Source organism: Babylonia areolata, chromosome 4, assembly GCF_041734735.1.
Source record: "Babylonia areolata isolate BAREFJ2019XMU chromosome 4, ASM4173473v1, whole genome shotgun sequence".
NCBI lineage: Eukaryota > Metazoa > Mollusca > Gastropoda > Neogastropoda > Buccinidae > Babylonia > Babylonia areolata.
In genome coordinates, this window is record NC_134879.1 from 58,767,201 (window position 1) to 58,793,132 (window position 25,932).

Here is a 25,932-nt window from a genome sequence, read left to right on the forward strand (position 1 = left end):
CAGGAAATTCGGATGTATCTACAGCGCATGTCCATCAACTTAGCAACAGTAACGGCATCATTTGGAAAGCATCGCATCGTCTTAAGCTTAGTTTCACTCTCAAAGAGTGAAGAAAAACAATATCCGCAAAGCATGGACGCCTTGGGTCTTCAACAAGATATCAACTATTTAGGCTGCAGTGGTATAATTCTGAGCCCTGAGCAGAAGGCAGCTCTTCAGACGTCTCTGGTTATTCTGCAAAACGAAAATAAGTTCAAGCGAGTGTACTTTTGGGGCAAGATCGCGGGGATTAGGGGTGACTACTTCATCGCTCAGGGGGTCTACCGAAATGAATTTGGAGGAAGGAGCACATTCTACAGGTTAATTTATTTGCCTGTTTTTAGAATGTGCTTTGTATGCTGTTGTTTGTGTTTTTTCTTTTAGCTGCCCCATCATCTGCACCATTTCAGTGGCATTACTCACACTCATTTCCTGCAGACACCAGAGAAGACAATGCACTGCTGCTGAGTCACTTCAGTGGTGTTGAGTATCACAGGCACTGAGCAGTTATTACAACCAGTACTATTTTAATCTTCATATATTCTAGTTTTGCCCATCTTTATAGCATTATTGTTCATCCCAATACATCAGTTCTGCAGGTTTTTCATGCAGTCTCTCTCTCACACACTCACACGCCTAACACACACACACACACACACACACACACACACACACACGCCTAACACACACACACACACACACACACACACGCACGCACACACACACGTGTGTGTGTGTGTTCTTGTGTATTCTTGTGTGCTTATTGTTTGACATTGCAAAGTGCTTTGAGAGGTTTGAAAGCACTATATATATATATATATATATATATATATATATATATATGTACCATTATCATTCTAATACCTTGATTATTATGCTTATGATGATGATGATCAACAGCCAGGACTGCATGCTGTGGGCATTGCTGCCTCCTGCCACAGAGGTGATGCGGACAGAGTGCAAGATAGCCGAGGGGCGTTTCACTGGAGACCCCTCCTTTGACTACGAGCATGTCAACACCGTAACAGTGGGAGACGGGGACGACGCCAAAACTGAAGAGGAAACGGTCAGTTCTCAGTGTGTGTGTGGGGGGGGGGGGGGGGGGGGGATGGGTGAAACCATAATAAAAGATGAAACAGTTTTAGAAGTTGAAATGGTTACTTCTGTGTATGTGTGTGTGTGTGTGTGTGCCTTGGTCACATTTTCAGCATCCTTCTTTCTTTCTTTGTTTATCTCTCCTCTTCTGTGTGTTTTCCTGCATGTGTAACTGACAAGGACAGACTATTGTAAGACCAGTGTTTGGCCCACAGTGCTCTCCCTTTAGTATGAAAGACATGTCTGTCAGTGCTTGTGCATCCCTGTGTGTGTGTGTGTGTGTGTGTGTGTGTGTGTGCATGAATACATCATTACATGACTGGGAATGTCGATTGTGTGTGTGTGTGTATGTGTGTGTGTGTACTGGGAATGTGTGTGTGTGTGTTGTGTGTGTGTGTGTGCATGAATACATCATTACATGACTGGGAATGCCGATATGTGTGTGTGTGTGTGTGTGTGTGTGTGTGAATATATCATTACATGACTGGTAATGTTGATGTGTGTGTGTGTGTGTGTGTGTGTGTGTGTGTGTGCATCATTACATGACTGGTAATGTCGATGTGTGTGTGTGTGTGTGTGTGTGTGTGTGTGTGTGTGTGCGCATGAATACATCATTACATGACTGGGAATGTCGATATGTGTGTGTGTGTGTGTGTGTGTGTGTGTGTGTGCATGAATACATCAATACATGACTGGGAATGTCAATATGTGTGTGTGTGTGTGTGTGTGTGTGCATGAATACATCAATACATGACTGGGAATGTCAATATGTGTGTGTGTGTGTGTTGTGTGTGTGTGTGTTGTGTGTGTGTGTGCATGAATACATCATCACATGACTGGTAATGTTGATGTGTGTGTGTGTGTGTGTGTGTGTGTGTGTGCATGAATACATCATTACATGACTGGGAATGTTGATATGTTTGTGTATGTGTGTGTGTGTGTGCATGAATACATCATTACATGACTGGGAATGTCGATATGTGTGTGTGCATGCATGCAGTTATGTGTGCAATTGTGTCTGTGTGTCTGTGCACAAGTTTGGATGTGGATGTGTGCATGCATGTGTGGGGGTATGCGCGAGTGTGTGTGCATGCAAGTGGGTGAGCATGTATGATCTGATACATTTGGCTGTATCAGCAGCTTAGCTACCCTTGATGATGTTGATTTTTTTTTTTTTTTTTTTTTTGGTCACGATTTCCTAACAGAAAACAGTCAAAGAAGAGATTCGCCTGACCTCCATCATTTCAGAAATAGACCAGGACGTGTGGATTGTCCCCAGAGGAGCTTTCGTCAGAACCGCCACAGGGGAGGTGTGCAGCAACAGAAACTTTGAAGGTAACATTTTTTCACGATATTTCTTTGCACATACACAGACTCCAAACTCAGTTTATATCAGAGACTGACACTCAGGCCAACAGCAAAATGGGAGTTGTATGATCAGTTGTTTCTCCACTGTAATAGGAATTCATTAACTGCTTAATCCGTTTGAGGACTGACTTAAACTAGAGGGCAAAATTGCTCTGGCTCTTAGTGCTGCAGCCTAGGGAGCCCCGTGTCCTGAAGCCTTCTTCACCGAGAGAATGGGGAAATAACTTGGCAAGACACTCCACTGTAATCAGATTCTCCAGTTGTGATGGTGGTTATTGGACATGACTGGTGGTGGTTATTGGACATGACTGGTGGTGGTTATTGGACATGACTGGTGGTGGACATGACTGATGGTGGTTATTGGACATGACTGATGGTGGTTATTGGACATGACTGATGGTGGACATGACTGATGGTGGTTATTGGACATGACTGGTGGTGGTTATTGGACATGACTGATGGTGGTTATTGGACATGACTGATGGTGGTTACTGGACATGACTGATGGTGGTTATTGGACATGACTGGTGGTTATTGGACATGACTGGTGGTGGTTATTGGACATGACTGATGGTGGTTATTGGACATGACTGGTGGTTATTGGACATGACTGGTGGTGGTTATTGGACATGACTGATGGTGGTTATTGGACATGATTGATGGTGGACATGACTGATGGTGGTTATTGGACATGACTGACTGATGGTGGTTATTGGACATGACTGATGGTGGTTATTGGACATGACTGATGGTGGTTACTGGACATGACTGATGGTGGTTATTGGACATGACTGGTGGTGGTTATTGGACATGACTGATGGTGGACATGACTGATGGTGGTTATTGGACATGACTGATGGTGGTTATTGGACATGACTGATGGTGGACATGACTGATGGTGGTTATTGGACATGACTGATGGTGGACATGACTGATGGTGGTTATTGGACATGACTAATGGTGGTTACTGGACATGACTGATGGTGGTTATTGGACATGACTGGTGGTGGTTATTGGACATGACTGATGGTGATTACTGGACATGACTGATGGTGGTTATTGGACATGACTGATGGTGGTTATTGGACATGACTGATGGTGGTTATAGGACATCACTGATGGTGGTTATTGGACATGATTGATGGTGGACATGACTGATGGTGGTTATTGGACATGACTGATGGTGGTTATTGGACATGACTGATGGTGGACATGACTGGTGGTAGTTAATAATAATAATAATAATAATAATGGATACTTATATAGCACACTATCCAGAAATCTGCTCTAGGTGCTTTACAAAAACGCTTTTGATAACATAAAACATTATATCTATGTTACATACACACACCAAAATGTGACCACACACACACGCGCACGCACGCACACACACACACACACTGCATACATACATTTTAACATACATGTGTATCTAACAGCTACCCTAACACATACGCACACATAGGCAGGCACAAACTTACATAGACACACGCACACACAATACACATTCATACAATACACATTCATATACATGCATGTAGTTGTGGACCTGCCACAATTGAACTTATTGCTGAGGGAAAAGGTGAGTTTTGAGACGAGATTTAAAAGATGCGAGGGAATCAGAATGACGGAGGTTATCAGGGAGCTTGTTCCACGTCTTTGGCGATTGAAAAGAAAACGATCTGTGTCCATAGGTCTTACTTCTGACGTGAGGTATCCTGAGAAGTCGAGTATCAGAGGAAGAACGGAGCTGGCGAGATGGGGTATAGATATGGATGAGTTCAGAAAGATATTTGGGGCCAGATCCGTTGACTGCAGAAAAGGTCAGAGGGGATAGCTTATAGTCTATTCGATCAGAAACAGGCAACCAGTGGAGAGACTGAAGGAGAGGAGAAACATGGTCAAATTTAGAAGCTCTGCAAATGAGTCTGGCAGCGTTATTCTGAATTCTTTGGAGTCTGTCTAACAGGTATTTGGGAAGGCCGGCCAAAAGAGAGTTGCAGTAATCCAATCTTGAGAGAACCAGAGAGCATACAAGTGTCTTGGTTGCATCGGTTGAGAGATAGTGGCGGATAGAGCTGATTCTACGCAGTTCCAAATAGGCAACTTTACAGATATTCGAAATGTGCTGTTGGAAGGAAAGAGACTGGTCCAGGATTACACCAAGACTGCGAACAGAGGGAGAAAGTGAAACAGGTGTGCTATTGATCAGAACAGAGTCAGGAAAGGAAGGATGTTGACGAAACTTCTTTGGACAGGTTATCATAAATTCAGTTATTGGACATGACTGATGGTGGTTATTGGACATGACTGATGGTGGTTATTGGACATGACTGACTGATGGTGGTTATTGGACATGACTGTTGGTGGTTACTGGACATGACTGATGGTGGTTATTGGACATGACTGATGGTGGTTATTAGACATGACTGATGGTGGTTACTGGACATGACTGATGGTGGACATGACTGATGGTGGACATGACTGATGGTGGTTATTGGACATGACTGATCATGGTTATTGGACTTGACTGATGGTAGTTACATGACTGATGGTGGTTATTGGACATGACTGATGGTGGTTATTGGACATGACTGATGGTGGTTACTGGACATGACTGGTGGTGGACATGACTGATGGTGGTTACATGACTGATGATGGTTATTGGACATGACTGGTGGTGGACATGACTGGTGGTGGTTATTGGACATGACTGATGGTGGTTATTGGACATGACTGATGGTGGTTATTGGACATGACTGATGGTGGTTACATGACATGACTGATGGTGGTTACATGACATGACTGATGGTGGTTACATGACTGATGGTGTTTATTGGACATGACTGATGGTGGTTACATGACATGACTGTTGGTGGTTACATGACTGATGGTGGTTATTGGACATGACTGGTGGTGGTTATTGGACATGACTGATGGTGGACATGACTGATGGTGGTTATTGGACTTGACTGATGGTGGTTATTGGACATGACTGATGGTGGTTATTGGACATGACTGATGGTGGACATGACTGATGGTGGTTATTGGACATGACTGATGGTGGTTATTGGACATGACTGATGGTGGTTATTGGACATGACTGATGGTGGACATGACTGATGGTGGTTATTGGACATGACTGACTGATGATTGAACATGACTGATGGTGGTTACATGACTGATGGTGGTTATTGGACATGACTAATGGTGGTTACATGATGATGATGGTTATTGAACATGACTGATGGTGGTTACATGACTGATGGTGGTTACATGACTGATGATGGTTATTGGACATGACTGATGGTGGACATGACTGATGGTGGTTATTGGACATGACTGGTGGTGGTTATTGGACATGACTGGTGGTGGTTATTGGACATGACTGATGGTGGACATGACTGATTGTGGTTACTGGACATGACTGATGGTGGTTATTGGACATGACTGATGGTGGTTACATGACTGATGGTGTTTATTGGACATGACTGATGGTGGACATGACTGATGGTGGTTATTGGACATGACTGGTGGTGGTTATTGGACATGACTGGTGGTGGTTATTGGACATGGCTGATGGTGGACATGACTGATGGTGGTTATTGGACATGACTGGTGGTGGACATGACTGATGGTGGTTATTGGACATGACTGACTGATGGTGGTTATTGGACATGACTGATGGTGGACATGACTGATGGTGGTTACTGGACATGACTGATGGTGGACATGACTGATGGTGGTTATTGGACATGACTGATGGTGGACATGACTGATGGTGGTTACTGGACATGACTGATGGTGGACATGACTGATGGTGGACATGACTGATGGTGGTTATTGGACATGACTGATGGTGGACATGACTGATGGTGGTTATTGGACATGACTGATGGTGGTTATTGGACATGACTGATGGTGGTGATTGGACATGACTGATGGTGGTTATTGGACATGACTGGTGGTGGACATGACTGGTGGTGGTTATTGGACATGACTGATGGTGGTTATTGGACATGACTGGTGGTGGACATGACTGGTGGTGGTTACTGGACATGACTGATGATGGTTATTGGACATGACTGATGGTGGTTATTGGACATGACTGGTGGTGGACATGACTGATGGTGGTTATTGGACATGACTGGTGGTGGTTATTGGACATGACTGATGGTGGACATGACTGATGGTGGTTATTGGACATGACTGGTGGTGGTTATTGGACATGACTGATGGTGGTTATTGGACATGACTGATGGTGGTTATTGGACATGACTGATGGTGGTTATTGGACATGACTGATGGTGGTTATTGGACATGACTGATGGTGGACATGACTGATGGTGGTTATTGGACATGAATGGTGGTGGTTATTGGACATGACTGGTGGTGGTTATTGGACATGACTGGTGGTGGTTATTGGACATGACTGATGGTGGTTACATGACTGCTGGTGGTTATTGGACATGACTGGTGGTGGTTATTGGACATGGTGGTTATTGGACATGACTGATGGTGGTTACTGGACTTGACTGACTTTCATACTGGTCAGCTGTCCATGTCCCGTGTGCATCTCTATCTTTTTTTTCATGTTCAGAGGTCCCATAACCTGTTATGATCATCGGGGCAGTTAATTCATATCCACTGTGTCATGGGCTAGGCATAGGGTGGCAGGGCCCAAACCTCTTCTGCCATTTTATCATTCCCTGACTGAAGTCAGATACCTGTTGAGATCTTGATGGAGTGAGGAAATCAGAGTACTAACACCATACTGAAACAGCACCTTGATCCCTCACCACAGGGGAACACTGGATCTTGATGGAGTGAGGAAATCAGAGTACTAACACCATAGTGAAACAGCACCTTGAACCCTCACCACAGGGGAACACTGGATCTTGATGGAGTGAGGAAATCAGAGTACTAACACCATACTGAAACAGCACCTTGAACCCTCACCACAGGGGAACACTGGATCTTGATGGAGTGAGGAAATCAGAGTACTAACACCATAGTGAAACAGCACCTTGAACCCTCACCACAGGGCAACACTGGATCTTGATGGAGTGAGGAAATCAGAGTACTAACACCATAGTGAAACAGCACCTTGAACCCTCACCACAGGGGAACACTGGATCTTGATGGAGTGATGAAATCAGAGTACTAACACCATACTGAAACAGCACCTTGAACCCTCACCACAGGGGAACACTGGATCTTGATGGAGTGAGGAAATCAGAGTACTAACACCATAGTGAAACAGCACCTTGAACCCTCACCACAGGGCAACACTGGATCTTGATGGAGTGAGGAAATCAGAGTACTAACACCATAGTGAAACAGCACCTTGAACCCTCACCACAGGGGAACACTGGATCTTGATGGAGTGAGGAAATCAGAGTACTAACACCATAGTGAAACAGCACCTTGAACCCTCACCACAGGGGAACACTGGATCTTGATGGAGTGAGGAAATCAGAGTACTAACACCATAGTGAAACAGCACCTTGAACCCTCACCACAGGGGAACACTGGATCTTGATGGAGTGAGGAAATCAGAGTACTAACACCATAGTGAAACAGCACCTTGAACCCTCAGCACAGGGGAACACTGGATCTTGATGGAGTGAGGAAATCAGAGTACTAACACCATACTGAAACAGCACCTTGAACCCTCACCACAGGGGAACACTGGATCTTGATGGAGTGAGGAAATCAGAGTACTAACACCATACTGAAACAGCACCTTGAACCCTCAGCACAGGGCAACACTGGATCTTGATGGAGTGAGGAAATCAGAGTACTAACACCATACTGAAACAGCACCTTGAACCCTCAGCACAGGGCAACACTGGATCTTGATGGAGTGAGGAAATCAGAGTACTAACACCATACTGAAACAGCACTTTGAACCCTCAGCACAGGGCAACACTGGATCTTGATGGAGTGAGGAAATCAGAGTACTAACACCATACTGAAACAGCACCTTGAACCCTCACCACAGGGGAACACTGGATCTTGATGGAGTGAGGAAATCAGAGTACTAACACCATACTGAAACAGCACCTTGAACCCTCAGCACAGGGCAACACTGGATCTTGATGGAGTGAGGAAATCAGAGTACTAACACCATACTGAAACAGCACCTTGAACCCTCAGCACAGGGCAACACTGGATCTTGATGGAGTGAGGAAATCAGAGTACTAACACCATACTGAAACAGCACCTTGAACCCTCACCACAGGGCAACACTGGATCTTGATGGAGTGAGGAAATCAGAGTACTAACACCATACTGAAACAGCACCTTGAACCCTCACCACAGGGGAACACTGGATCTTGATGGAGTGAGGAAATCAGAGTACTAACACCATACTGAAACAGCACCTTGAACCCTCACCACAGGGCAACACTGGATCAGGATGGAGTGAGGAAATCAGAGTACTAACACCATGCTGAAACAGCACCTTGAACCCTCACCACAGGGGAACACTGGATCAGGATGGAGTGAGGAAATCAGAGTACTAACACCATACTGAAACAGCACCTTGAACCCTCACCACAGGGGAACACTGGATCTTGATGGAGTGAGGAAATCAGAGTACTAACACCATACTGAAACAGCACCTTGAACCCTCACCACAGGGGAACACTGGATCTTGATGGAGTGAGGAAATCAGAGTACTAACACCATAGTGAAACAGCACCTTGAACCCTCACCACAGGGGAACACTGGATCAGGATGGAGTGAGGAAATCAGAGTACTAACACCATACTGAAACAGCACCTTGAACCCTCACCACAGGGGAACACTGGATCTTGATGGAGTGAGGAAATCAGAGTACTAACACCATAGTGAAACAGCACCTTGAACCCTCACCACAGGGGAACACTGGATCTTGATGGAGTGAGGAAATCAGAGTACTAACACCATACTGAAACAGCACCTTGATCCCTCACCACAGGGGAACACTGGATCTTGATGGAGTGAGGAAATCAGAGTACTAACACCATAGTGAAACAGCACCTTGAACCCTCACCACAGGGGAACACTGGATCTTGATGGAGTGATGAAATCAGAGTACTAACACCATACTGAAACAGCACCTTGATCCCTCACCACAGGGGAACACTGGATCTTGATGGAGTGAGGAAATCAGAGTACTAACACCATGCTGAAACAGCACCTTGATCCCTCACCACAGGGGAACACTGGATCTTGATGGAGTGATGAAATCAGAGTACTAACACCATACTGAAACAGTGCCTTGAGCCCTCACCACAGGGGAACACTGGATCAGGAGTCCAGCACCTAGCTATTTTGCCACAGTGCCTCTAAAAATTCTGCCATTGCATCTATAGATCTACAAAAAAAAGTAGTGTCCCTTTTACTCAAATCTTTTGCATGTTTGTTTAAAAAAAAATCTTTATGCTGCTTAGTCAGCTGAGGATAGGTTTAGAGGTTGCAATGTCTGTACACAAGAGCCATACCATGTAAGGTGAAGCACGGGGTGTATCTACAGGTCACCTTGACATGACTAGCCAGAACGTATATATGCAAATCACACTGGTTTCAAAATAAAAAAAAAGAAGAAGAAAAAATCTTTTTCAACATCCTTAAATGAATGCTTATAAGTGTGCATGTGCATGTGTATGAGAGAGAGTGTGTGTATGTGTATGAGAGAGAGAGAGTGTGTGTATGTGTATGAGAGAGAGTGTGTGTATGTGTGCACTTCTGTAGGATGCTACATGTGTGACAATATGAAGTTCTGGTTGAAAGGTCATGCACAGTATCACCGTACCATAGTGTATGCATGCCTGTGTTGTTAAAGTTTTTTCGAGGGAGTTTTTATAGCATGTAACTACAATGAGTTGAATGACACCAATAAGATTGAAAGATGGATAAAAACTTACATGAAAAGAAAAGGGTCCAGTATATCAAAAACACAAGGATATGCACACAGTCCCATCTATAAACTACCCAGAGACTCACACAGAGTTAAAACACATGAATCCCTGCACACACACACACACACACACACACACACACACACACACACACACACACACACACACTTTTCTTCTTCTGGATTGGAAGGCTGCAACTGTAACGTTCACTGATATGTACAAATGAGCCTATATGTATGTCCGTTTTCAGCCCACCATGAAGGTAGCCATGCTTTGTTCTCAGGGATGTACATGCTGGCTACGTTCTTCTTTCCATCACCCACTAAGTACCAACATAGTTTCAGAATTTGTAATGTGGTATTTGATCATGTGCATGTGTATAGACATGCAAAGTGTTGAGGCACTAGCAGGTCTGCTCATATCGAAATAAGTTACCTGGGAGACTGACAGAATCTCCACACTTAAAATCCACCGGGTGCACTGAACCTGGGGATCGAACTTAGGACGCTTGGGTGAGAATCCAGCGTTGTGACCATTCACACCCGTCACTGACATGTCGTACATGTTGCCCTGTGCTGTACACTGACATACATATTGCCCTGTGCTGTACACTGACATACACATTGCCCTGTGCTGTACACTGACATACATATTGCCCTGTGCTGTCCATCTATATCACCATTCACACCCATCACTGACATACATATTGCCCTGTGCTGTACACTGACATACATATTGCCCTGTTTTGTCACTGACATACACATTGCCCTGTGTTGTGCAGACCATCACTGACATACACATTGCCCTGTGTTGTGCAGACCATCACTGACATACACATTGTTGTGCAGACCATCACTGACATACACATTGCCCTGTGTTGTGCAGACCATCACTGACATACACATTGTTGTGCAGACCATCACTGACATACACATTGCCCTGTGCTGTGCAGACCATCACTGACATACACATTGCCCTGTGCTGTGCAGACCATCACTGACATACACATTGCCCTGTGCTGTGCAGACCATCACTGACATACACATTGTTGTGCAGACCATCACTGACATACACATTGCCCTGTGTTGTGCAGACCATCACTGACATACACATTGTTGTGCAGACCATCACTGACATACACATTGTTGTGCAGACCATCACTGACATACACATTGCCCTGTGTTGTACAGACCATCACTGACATACACATTGCCCTGTGTTGTGCAGACCATCACTGACATACACATTGTTGTGCAGACCATCACTGACATACACATTGCCCTGTGCTGTGCAGACCATCACTGACATACACATTGCCCTGTGTTGTGCAGACCATCACTGACATACACATTGTTGTGCAGACCATCACTGACATACACATTGTTGTGCAGACCATCACTGACATACACATTGCCCTGTGTTGTACAGACCATCACTGACATACACATTGCCCTGTGTTGTGCAGACCATCACTGACATACACATTGTTGTGCAGACCATCACTGACATACACATTGCCCTGTGTTGTGCAGACCATCACTGACATACACATTGTTGTGCAGACCATCACTGACATACACATTGCCCTGTGTTGTACAGACCATCACTGACATACACATTGCCCTGTGTTGTGCAGACCATCACTGACATACACATTGTTGTGCAGACCATCACTGACATACACATTGCCCTGTGCTGTGCAGACCATCACTGACATACACATTGTTGTGCAGACCATCACTGACATACACATTGCCCTGTGTTGTGCAGACCATCACTGACATACACATTGTTGTGCAGACCATCACTGACATACACATTGTTGTGCAGACCATCACTGACATACACATTGCCCTGTGCTGTGCAGACCATCACTGACATACACATTGCCCTGTGTTGTGCAGACCATCACTGACATACACATTGTTGTGCAGACCATCACTGACATACACATTGCCCTGTGTTGTGCAGACCATCACTGACATACACATTGTTGTGCAGACCATCACTGACATACACATTGTTGTGCAGACCATCACTGACATACACATTGCCCTGTGTTGTACAGACCATCACTGACATACACATTGCCCTGTGTTGTGCAGACCATCACTGACATACACATTGCCTGCAGACCATCACTGACATACACATTGTTGTGCAGACCATCACTGACATACACATTGTTGTGCAGACCATCACTGACATACACATTGTTGTACAGACCATCACTGACATACACATTGCCCTGTGTTGTGCAGACCATCACTGACATACACATTGTTGTGCAGACCATCACTGACATACACATTGCCCTGTGCTGTGCAGACCATCACTGACATACACATTGTTGTGCAGACCATCACTGACATACACATTGCCCTGTGTTGTGCAGACCATCACTGACATACACATTGTTGTGCAGACCATCACTGACATACACATTGTTGTGCAGACCATCACTGACATACACATTGCCCTGTGTTGTGCAGACCATCACTGACATACACATTGTTGTGCAGACCATCACTGACATACACATTGCCCTGTGTTGTGCAGACCATCACTGACATACACATTGTTGTGCAGACCATCACTGACATACACATTGTTGTGCAGACCATCACTGACATACACATTGCCTGCAGACCATCACTGACATACACATTGCCCTGTGTTGTGCAGACCATCACTGACATACACATTGTTGTGCAGACCATCACTGACATACACATTGCCTGCAGACCATCACTGACATACACATTGCCCTGTGCTGTGCAGACCATCACTGACATACACATTGTTGTGCAGACCATCACTGACATACACATTGTTGTGCAGACCATCACTGACATACACATTGCCCTGTGTTGTACAGACCATCACTGACATACACATTGTTGTGCAGACCATCACTGACATACACATTGTTGTGCAGACCATCACTGACATACACATTGTTGTGCAGACCATCACTGACATACACATTGCCCTGTGTTGTGCAGACCATCACTGACATACACATTGCCCTGTGTTGTACAGACCATCACTGACATACACATTGTTGTGCAGACCATCACTGACATACACATTGCCCTGTGTTGTGCAGACCATCACTGACATACACATTGTTGTGCAGACCATCACTGACATACACATTGCCCTGTGTTGTACAGACCATCACTGACATACACATTGCCCTGTGGTGTGCAGACCATCACTGACATACACATTGTTGTGCAGACCATCACTGACATACACATTGCCCTGTGTTGTACAGACCATCACTGACATACACATTGCCCTGTGTTGTGCAGACCATCACTGACATACACACTGTTGTGCAGACCATCACTGACATACACATTGCCCTGTGTTGTGCAGACCATCACTGACATACACATTGCCCTGTGTTGTGCAGACCATCACTGACATACACATTGCCCTGTGTTGTGCAGACCATCACTGACATACACACTGTTGTGCAGACCATCACTGACATACACATTGCCCTGTTTTGTCACTGACACACACATTGCCCTGTGCAGACCATCACTGATATACATATTGCCTTGTGCTGTCAATTTAAATCAAATTATGGTGTTTAGAGCCACGCCAACCACTAAGGCTCAAGGCTATCGCCACATTAGCACCTACTTCAAGTCAGGGGTAAAAAAATACAATAAAATCTTGTCACCACTACAAGCTTTCCACTCAAACTAGTTTGAAAACCTTCCAGAGTTTTAAAACCTTCAAATCTGATTAAAAATGTTCCCTTCTTTCAAGAAGTCCATCAGCGTCCATGGAGGGACATCACGAAACAAAGTCTTCAGAGAATCTGCTGTGTAATGTCTGTGTCTAACTTCATGCAGATCCCAGCAATCCGTCAGCACGTGCTTCATGGTGAGAGGCTCATCACAGGGAATACATCGAGGGGCCTCCTTGCCCTTCAAGTAAGAATGAGTAAAAAAAAAAAAAAGGTGTGCCCCGTGTGCAATCTGCACAGCACAGACTCCTCCTTTCTATTCTTCACCACCGATGGGAGGGTCTCTTTTAGGTCTGGATGGATTTGGAACAGCTTGTTGTCCATCTGAGTGTTCCACTCCTCTTGCCAAAGATCCTTCACCTTCTGCTTCATATCTGTGAATGGTACAAAAGATCTCGATAATTCTTCCTTAACAGTGTTCTTGGCCAGCTGGTCTGCTCTTTCATGACCATGAATGTCAACTTGGCAGGGAACCCAGGCCAACACAACATCGTATCCTTTCTTTGTTACCAGAGAAAAAGCATCGTCAAATTCCAGCAGGTTCGGGTGAGTCCGATTCCTGCAGACGATTGCCTCCAGGGCTGACAAGGAGTCTGAAAAAGATCATGAAGCTGTTGTGTTTCGAATGGAGAACCAGTTTTACCACCAGAGCCAGTGTGGTCAGTTTCGCAGTGTACTCTGAGCTGTCAGACAGATGTGTTCCGTTGAGGGCTGGTCAGGAAAAGCGGGACAGAACGCAGATGCAGCGATTTCGTCCTCCGACTTGGAATCATCGGTGAAGATTTTCTGAAAGGTGGAAAATTTGTGGCAGACTTATGAAAAGTAAGTTTTGTAGGCCAGTGAACTGGTGAAGTCTTTATGGTACGAGGCCAGATCGAATCAGACCTCAGGTGTTTTAAAGGTCCACGGTGGGCTGTCGGGGAACGTAGAGAAATGTGAGATGCCACTGACAGTCAGATCAGCCTTCTCCATGTGTGGCTGAATGCGGAGTCCAAGTAGAGGGATGCAGTTTGGGTTGTCTTCAAATTTCTTGCTGAAAGGGTTGTTGAAGACACTATCGTTGGCAGGATTTTGGGGTTCAGAAGGTAGTTAAAGTAGTAATTCAGGGTCAGATTCAATCTGCGGTTGGAGAGAGGCAGTTCCCCCGCCTCTGCGTACAAGCTGTGCAAAGGGGTGGTGCGGAACACACCTAAGCTGAGACGAAGCCCTTGGTGGTGTATCCGTTCAGCAGTTTCTAGTAAGCCAGTCTGGCCGAGCCGTAGACTTCACACCCATAGTCCAGTTTGGACAGGACCAGGGCTCTGTAGAGGTGCAAGAGTGTTCTCTTATCAGCGCCCCAGTCCGTGTGTGCCACAACTCGGATGATGTTCAGAGCTTTTTGGCAGGAGGTTTTCAGCTGTTTAATGTGGCTGAGGAAGTTCAGCTTCTGGCTTCCTTGACCACCAGGATGGTGGATTTTCCCAGATGAATTTCAGGGTCCAGATAGAATTGTCAAAAGTTATAAAAGTGGATACACTGAGTTTTCGTGGAAGAAAAGGTGAAACAGTTCTCCTCTGCCCAACCCTGAATTTTGTCTACACAGAGCTGGAGCCATCGCTGGATGCTGGGGTATGTGCTGCCAGTTGCATAGAGAGTGAAATTATCCATAAACAGAGAGCTGTCCGATCCCTTCTGAACCGACTGAACGATGTCGTTTAACCTGATGCTGCTCGTGAAAGTCAGACAGAGTGGTGCCGACCCTCACCTGGAATTGTCTGTCTTGCAAGAAATTGTGGATAAACTGGGGCAGGTGTCCTCGGAAGCCGAGCTTGTGCAGATCTCAGAGTATTCCAAATTTCCAGGTGATATCGTAGGCTTTCTCTAAATGAAAAAAATATGGTCACCACATGCTGACATATCGCACTGTGCTGTGCACTGACACACACACATTGCCCTGTCCTGTGCACTGACACACACACATTGCCCTGTACTGTGCACTGACACACACACATTGCCCTGTACTGTGCACTGACACACACACATTGCCCTGTCCTGTGCACTGACACACACACATTGCCCTGTCCTGTGCACTGACACACACACATTGCCCTGTACTGTGCACTGACACACACACACTTCCCTGTACTGTGCACTGACACACACACACACATTGCCCTGTACTGTGCACTGACACACACACATTGCCCTGTACTGTGCACTGACACACACACATTGCCCTGTACTGTGCACTGACACACACACATTGCCCTGTACTGTGCACTGACACACACACATTGCCCTGTGCTGTGCACTGACACACACACATTGCCCTGTACTGTGCACTGACACACACACATTGCCCTGTACTGTGCACTGACACACACACATTGCCCTGTACTGTGCACTGACACACACACATTGCCCTGTACTGTGCACTGACACACACACACTTCCCTGTACTGTGCACTGACACACACACACACACATTGCCCTGTACTGTGCACTGACACACACACATTGCCCTGTACTGTGCACTGACACACACACATTGCCCTGTACTGTGCACTGACACACACACATTGCCCTGTCCTGTGCACTGACACACACACATTGCCCTGTCCTGTGCACTGACACACACACATTGCCCTGTACTGTGCACTGACACACACACACTGCCCTGTACTGTGCACTGACACACACACACACACACACACACACACACACACATTGCCCTGTACTGTGCACTCACACACACACACACACACACACACACACACACACACACACACATTGCCCTGTACTGTGCACTGACACACACACACACACACACACACACACACACACACACACACACACACACACACACACACATTGCCCTGTACTGTGCACTCACACACACACACACACACACACACACATTGCCCTGTACTGTGCACTCACACACACACACACACACACACACACACACACACATTGCCCTGTACTGTGCACTGACACACACACACACACACACACATTGCCCTGTACTGTGCACTGACACACACACACACACACACACATTGCCCTGTACTGTGCACTGACACACACACATTGCCCTGTACTGTGCACTCACACACACACACATTGCCCTGTACTGTGCACTCACACACACACACATTGCCCTGTACTGTGCACTGACACACACACACATTGCCCTGTACTGTGCACTGACACACACACATTGCCCTGTACTGTGCACTGACACACACACACATTGCCCTGTACTGTGCACTGACACACACACACATTGCCCTGTACTGTGCACTGACACACACACATTGCCCTGTACTGTGCACTGACACACACACACATTGCCCTGTACTGTGCACTGACACACACACACACACATTGCCCTGTACTGTGCACTGACACACACACATTGCCCTGTACTGTGCACTGACACACACACACACATTGCCCTGTACTGTGCACTGACACACACACACATTGCCCTGTACTGTGCACTGACACACACACATTGCCCTGTACTGTGCACTGACACACACACATTGCCCTGTACTGTGCACTGACACACACACATTGCCCTGTACTGTGCACTGACACACACACACACATTGCCCTGTACTGTGCACTGACACACACACACATTGCCCTGTACTGTGCACTGACACACACACATTGCCCTGTACTGTGCACTGACACACACACATTGCCCTGTACTGTGCACTGACACACACACATTGCCCTGTACTGTGCACTGACACACACACACACACACACATTCCCCTGTACTGTGCACTGACACACACACACACACACACACATTGCCCTGTACTGTGCACTGACACACACACATTGCCCTGTACTGTGCACTGACACACACACATTGCCCTGTACTGTGCACTGACACACACACATTGCCCTGTACTGTGCACTGACACACACACATTGCCCTGTACTGTGCACTGACACACACACACACACATTGCCCTGTACTGTGCACTGACACACACACATTGCCCTGTACTGTGCACTGACACACACACATTGCCCTGTACTGTGCACTGACACACACACACATTGCCCTGTACTGTGCACTGACACACACACATTGCCCTGTACTGTGCACTGACACACACACACACATTGCCCTGTACTGTGCACTGACACACACACACACACATTGCCCTGTACTGTGCACTGACACACACACATTTCCCTGTACTGTGCACTGACACACACACACATTGCCCTGTACTGTGCACTGACACACACACACACAGTGCCCTGTACTGTGCACTGACACACACACATTGCCCTGTACTGTGCACTGACACACACACACACATTGCCCTGCACTGTGCACTGACACACACACATTGCCCTGTACTGTGCACTGACACACACACACATTGCCCTGTACTGTGCACTGACACACACACACACATTGCCCTGCACTGTGCACTGACACACACACATTTCCCTGTACTGTGCACTGACACACACACACACATTGCCCTGTACTGTGCACTGACACACACACACATTGCCCTGTACTGTGCACTGACACACACACACACATTGCCCTGTACTGTGCACTGACACACACACACATTGCCCTGTACTGTGCACTGACACACACACACACACACACACACACACACATTGCCCTGTACTGTGCACTGACACACACACACATTGCCCTGTACTGTGCACTGACACACACACACATTGCCCTGTACTGTTGCACTGACACACACACACACACATTGCCCTGTACTGTGCACTGACACACACACATTGCCCTGTACTGTGCACTGACACACACACACACATTGCCCTGTACTGTGCACTGACACACACACACACATTGCCCTGTACTGTGCACTGACACACACACACACATTGCCCTGTACTGTGCACTGACACACACACACATTGCCCTGTACTGTGCACTGACACACACACACATTGCCCTGTACTGTGCACTGACACACACACACACATTGCCCTGTACTGTGCACTGACACACACACACATTGCCCTGTACTGTGCACTGACACACACACACACACACACATTGCCCTGTACTGTGCACTGACACACACACACATTGCCCTGTACTGTGCACTGACACACACACACATTGCCCTGTACTGTGCACTGACACACACACACACATTGCCCTGTACTGTGCACTGACACACACACACACATTGCCCTGTACTGTGCACTGACACACACACACATTGCCCTGTACTGTGCACTGACACACACACATTGCCCTGTACTGTGCACTGACACACACACATTGCCCTGTACTGTGCACTGACACACACACACATTGCCCTGTACTGTGCGCTGACACACACACACATTGCCCTGTACTGTGCACTGACACACACACATTGCCCTGTACTGTGCACTGACACCACACACACATTGCCCTGCACTGTGCACTGACACACACACATTGCCCTGTACTGTGCACTGACACACACACACATTGCCCTGTACTGTGCACTGACACACACACATTGCCCTGTACTGTGCACTGACACACACACACACATTGCCCTGTACTGTGCACTGACACACACACATTGCCCTGTACTGTGCACTGACACACACACACACATTGCCCTGTACTGTGCACTGACACACACACACACATTGCCCTGTACTGTGCACTGACACACACACACACATTGCCCTGTACTGTGCACTGACACACACACACATTGCCCTGTACTGTGCACTGACACACACACACATTGCCCTGTACTGTGCACTGACACACACACACACATTGCCCTGTACTGTGCACTGACACACACACACATTGCCCTGTACTGTGCACTGACACACACACACACACACACATTGCCCTGTACTGTGCACTGACACACACACACATTGCCCTGTACTGTGCACTGACACACACACACATTGCCCTGTACTGTGCACTGACACACACACACACACATTGCCCTGTACTGTGCACTGACACACACACACACACATTGCCCTGTACTGTGCACTGACACACACACACACATTGCCCTGTACTGTGCACTGACACACACACATTGCCCTGTACTGTGCACTGACACACACACATTGCCCTGTACTGTGCACTGACACACACACACATTGCCCTGCACTGTGCACTGACACACACACATTGCCCTGTACTGTGCACTGACACACACACACATTGCCCTGTACTGTGCACTGACACACACACATTGCCCTGTACTGTGCACTGACACACACACACATTGCCCTGCACTGTGCACTGACACACACACATTGCCCTGTACTGTGCACTGACACACACACACATTGCCCTGTACTGTGCACTGACACACACACACACACACACATTGCCCTGTACTGTGCACTGACACACACACACATTGCCCTGTACTGTGCACTGACACACACACACATTGCCCTGTACTGTGCACTGACACACACACACACACATTGCCCTGTACTGTGCACTGACACACACACACACACATTGCCCTGTACTGTGCACTGACACACACACACACATTGCCCTGTACTGTGCACTGACACACACACACACACATTGCCCTGTACTGTGCACTGACACACACACACACATTGCCCTGTACTGTGCACTGACACACACACATTGCCCTGTACTGTGCACTGACACACACACATTGCCCTGTACTGTGCACTGACACACACACATTGCCCTGTACTGTGCACTGACACACACACATTGCCCTGTACTGTGCACTGACACACACACACACACATTGCCCTGTACTGTGCACTGACACACACACACACACATTGCCCTGTACTGTGCACTGACACACACACACACATTGCCCTGTACTGTGCACTGACACACACACACATTGCCCTGTACTGTGCACTGACACACACACATTGCCCTGTACTGTGCACTGACACACACACATTGCCCTGTACTGTGCACTGACACACACACACACACATTGCCCTGTACTGTGCACTGACACACACACACACATTGCCCTGTACTGTGCACTGACACACACACATTGCCCTGTACTGTGCACTGACACACACACATTGCCCTGTACTGTGCACTGACACACACACATTGCCCTGTACTGTGCACTGACACACACACATTGCCCTGTACTGTGCACTGACACACACACATTGCCCTGTACTGTGCACTGACACACACACATTGCCCTGTACTGTGCACTGACACACACACACATTGCCCTGTACTGTGCACTGACACACACACATTGCCCTGTACTGTGCACTGACACACACACATTGCCCTGTACTGTGCACTGACACACACACATTGCCCTGTACTGTGCACTGACACACACACATTGCCCTGTACTGTGCACTGACACACACACATTGCCCTGTACTGTGCACTGACACACACACATTGCCCTGTACTGTGCACTGACACACACACATTGCCCTGTACTGTGCACTGACACACACACATTGCCCTGTACTGTGCACTGACACACACACATTGCCCTGTACTGTCCAGGTCTCCACATCCTGGAAGCATCCAAGCTGTGCAGCTACATGCACTTCCGTCCCCCGGTGCTCCTGGCCCAAAAGACCCTGCTGGAGCAGGCCCATCTGGACAAGGCTGTGGACTTCATGGACACCCTGGAGGAGGACATCCCCAGAGGTGGGGGAGCCTCACACAGCTGTGTCATCGTCATCCTCATACATATTCAGTATAGAAAAGTCATGGTATCATCCTCATACATATTCAGTATAGAAAAGTCATGGTATCATCCTCATACATATTCAGTAAAGAAAAGTCATGGTATCATCCTCATACATATTCAGTAAAGAAAAGTCATGGTATCATCCTCATACATATTCAGTAAAGAAAAGTCATGGTATCATCCTCATACATATTCTGTATAGAAAAGTAATGGTATCATCCTCATACATATTCAGTAAAGAAAAGTCATGGTATCATCCTCATACATATTCAGTATAGAAAAGTAATGGTATCATCCTCATACATATTCAGTATAGAAAAGTAATGGTCCCAGATTCTGTGGTCTTTCAAGCCCTGCCCTCATGGTAACCTCATTTTCGATGCCCCTTCATTTCCGTGCTTGGGGTGAATCCTGTCAGTGTCGGCAGATTGATGGGGAACTGGTTGGTGGGGATACGGTGGTAAGTCACACTGTGGGGAACGCTCACTCTGTCTGGCTCCATGACGAAGCAGTTATTGTTGTCACTAGAGGGCTTTGTAGGTGGTGTCCCCAGTACAGTGAATCAGAACAGGCACTACTGAACACCAAGGAAGTGACTCAGCAGCAGTTCAGAGTCTGCTGTGGTGTGTGGCCACCTGGTATCCTAAACATTGATAGTTCCATGTGGACTGGGTACTCTGGGACATAAAACAAAACAAAAACACATGAAGACGGAAACAAAGTGGTGCTACACTATGACGAGAAGATCTCTCTACACAGAACAAGCCAGATTCTCTGGAGAACAAAACAAGAAGCAAACCAATAACATGCCTGAAAACTGGGCATGTGACTGGGCAAGTGTGCTGCCTACCTGCAAGTCATTAGTAAGGAAGGGTTGTTGAGCTGTACACAGCTGGAATTCACTGCCTTTTCCAGCCCTTCACTCTCCCTCGCTCACAGCCTTTAAAACAAATCTGAGAACAAGCAGTCAACACATAATCACTACGCTCCATTCCATCTGTCATTTCTGGCTCCACATCTACTTATTCCATACTTCTTTATGTGTGTATGCGTGTGCATGCATGCATGCATGCGTGCGTGTGTGTGTGTGTGTGTGTGTGTGTGTGTGTGTGTTCTTGTGTATTTTGTAACTGACTGAGGTGTTATTGTAGAAAGCTTTGAGAAATTTGGAAGGGTGATGAAATGCACTATTAGTAGTAGTGGTAGAAGCAGTAGCTTTGAGGGATTTGGAAGGGTTATGTAAATGCACTATTAGTAGTAGTGGTAGAAGCAGTAGCTTTGAGGGATTTGGAAGGGTTATGTAAATGCACTATTAGTGGTAGTGGTACAAGCAGTAGCTTTGAGGGATTTGGAAGGGTTATGTAAATGCACTATTAGTAGTAGTGGTAGAAGCAGTAGCTTTGAGGGATTTGGAAGGGTTATGTAAATGCACTATTAGTAGTAGTGGTAGAAGTAGTAGCTTTGAGGGATTTGGAAGGGTTATGTAAATGCACTATTAGTGGTAGTGGTAGAAGCAGTAGCTTTCCTTGATGTGTGGCTGTTATGTCTCTCAAGTTACCTGCTTTACATAGTCGTTGTGTGTGTGTTTACCATTCATTTCACGGAACTCTAACTATCCAAGGTAATGGAGGGATGTGGAGGGGGTGCAGGGGGTGGGAGAGGGGGGTGTTTATTTGAAATCTTTATATTTGCCGCATGGTCAGGTTGGTCAAAGCTTTTTCAGAGCATGACTGCCATGACTTTTGGCTTTGTTGAGCACACAGGGTCTCTGATGTATGCTGTTCTGTCAGACACTGTCGTTCTGGGAGAGTCTGCATTCATTATTCTCTGACTCTGTCGTTCTGGGAGAGTCTGCATTCATTATTCTCTGACTCTGTCGTTCTGGGAGAGTCTGCATTCATTATTCTCTGACTCTGTCGTGCTGGGAGAGTCTGCATTCATTATTCTCTGACTGTCGTTCTGGGAGAGTCTGCATTCATTATTCTCTGACTCTGTCGTTCTGGGAGAGTCTGCATTCATTATTCTCTGACTCTGTCGTTCTGGGAGAGTCTGCATTCATTATTCTCTGACACTGTCGTTCTGGGAGAGTCTGCATTCATTATTCTCTGACACTGTCGTTCTGGGAGAGTCTGCATTCATTATTCTCTGACTCTGTCGTTCTGGGAGAGTCTGCATTCATTATTCTCTGACTCTGTCTCAGTGCCGCTTTGTCTGACCAGTGTCTGTCCATCTCTTTCTGTCTCAGTGTATGGTTACAACTTAGATTACATGTATGGTTACTATGGTTACATCTTGTCTCTATCTCCTTCTCACTCAGTGCATGGTTACAACTTAGATTTAATGTATGCTAACTATGGTTACATCTTAGATTGTAAAAATACTATGAACGTTTCTCATAATATATTTGTAATTACTTTTATCCTTGTTTCATTCCCCTTTCACTAGATTTACTTGTGTAGGCACTAACTGGTGTAGGATTTCCCCTTCAATTATGGGCCTTGGTCTTATAACAAATGAACCATTTCATTTTCGCATCTCTCAATGAATATTAAAAGAACCACACAAAAAAGCCAGCTTTTGATTTTTTTCATAAAAATTTTTTTTTTTTTTATTCATTCCTTCTGTCTAAATGGAGAATGTGTGGGTGTGGGTGCTTGTGTGTTTGTGTGCATACATGCTTTCAGGATCGTGGAGTTTGCAGTTTGATCGCGGCAGTGGGCTGGTGATTCTGAGAAGCATGCTGTGGCTTGGCTACGTCTTCTTCCACGTGCCAGGCACACGCCATTTTGGCTCTATCTACTTTGGCACCGGGCAGAAGAATCAGGATCTTGCTTTCATGCTGTGACAGTGCTCTTACATTGTGACTGCCCTCCACGCTCACTGCCAAAATGTCTGGCTCCTCTGTGACAAACTACTTGGACTTGGACGTAGGCATGGGAATATGGGGGTGCAGGGGTGCTGGAGGCAGGGTTGGGGGGGGGAGGCAAAAAGTGCCATGTGTGTGAATGTATAATTGTGTGTGTGTGTGTGTGTGTGCATGAGTGGGTGTGTGCTGCGCATGTGTGCGTTCATGCATGTGTGTGTACCCTCCTTCAACACTCATTGCCTTGCTTGCTCCTCACAATAACAACCACCCCTGTGGTTAACTTACTGGATTTGGATGTAGGCATGAGAGTAGGGGGTGGGGAGAGGAGGGGTGTGTGCAACAAGTGCCATAAGTGTGTGTGTGTGTGAGTGTTTGTGTGTGTGTGAGTCTGTATGTGTGTTTGCTTGCTTCTCAAGTGAACTGCCTTTTTGATCAAATGCTGGGATTTAAGCATGATAGTAGGGACAAAACGTGTTGTGGTTGTGTACTATGTATGTGATCATGTGTTCTGTCTTGCTTTTCATTGTTGTATGAAATGTTCAGAGTTTGGTTTGCACATACACGTCACAATGTGTTCTGACACAGATTGGACTACACAAAATCTCCAGTTGATATTATTACTTTTTTCCCCAGGATACTAGTATGGAAACCGTTATTCCCTTTTGGGAACATGGCAATAGCAAGTAGATAGTACTGTTTTGTTTCTTGAACAGTATTAACAAATGGCAGACAAAGTCCTGGAAATGGCAGCATACAAGCTGGACACAATCAGTGCATTGCTGTGTGTTTTGCTTTTGCTTCTATAATGTTGATTGTATTCTAATTAAAAGAAAAGTTGTTTTCAGATGTGAAATAAAACAACCATTTTATTTGCAGAAAGATAAATGTTAAGATGTGTGTGCTGATGTGAATATGAACAGTTTGAGTTTCAAGAACTGGAGAAGGCCATACCACATTTTGCTTCAAAAAATGGAAAGTTGTGCAGATTAATCACTGACCTATACATAGACACAATATGTTGGTTAGGCCTTGAGAGTCTACCAAATGCTGAAAGAAAAGAAAGAATCAACAACAAGACACACACACACACACACACACACACACACACACACACACACACACTGATAAATATACAGATAGATATATACATATATACATACATCACCATACACA

The 25,932-nt window shown here is 46.2% G+C and overlaps 1 protein-coding gene across 1 annotated transcript; it reads left to right on the forward strand.

Annotated features, from left to right (window-relative positions):
• Window positions 1-31: 31 nt before the first annotated feature.
• Window positions 32-24,839, forward strand: LOC143281339 (radial spoke head protein 9 homolog). Its single transcript, XM_076586541.1, has 5 exons — window positions 32-359; window positions 940-1,105; window positions 2,340-2,469; window positions 21,704-21,850; window positions 24,578-24,839. The coding sequence occupies exons 1-5, from the start codon at window positions 133-135 to the stop codon at window positions 24,736-24,738; spliced, it is 831 nt and encodes a 276-aa protein (XP_076442656.1). The 5' UTR covers window positions 32-132; the 3' UTR covers window positions 24,739-24,839.
• The last annotated feature ends 1,093 nt before the right edge of the window (window positions 24,840-25,932 follow it).

Excerpts from the sequence above, each read along its gene's own strand:
- LOC143281339 (XM_076586541.1), top strand. The coding sequence starts at position 133 with ATGGACGCCTTGGGTCTTCAACAAGATATCAACTATTTAGGCTGCAGT. Across the intron at positions 360-939 it reads GGAAGGAGCACATTCTACAG|CCAGGACTGCATGCTGTGGG; the intron begins GTTAATTTATTT and ends GATGATCAACAG. Across the intron at positions 21,851-24,577 it reads GGAGGAGGACATCCCCAGAG|GATCGTGGAGTTTGCAGTTT; the intron begins GTGGGGGAGCCT and ends ACATGCTTTCAG.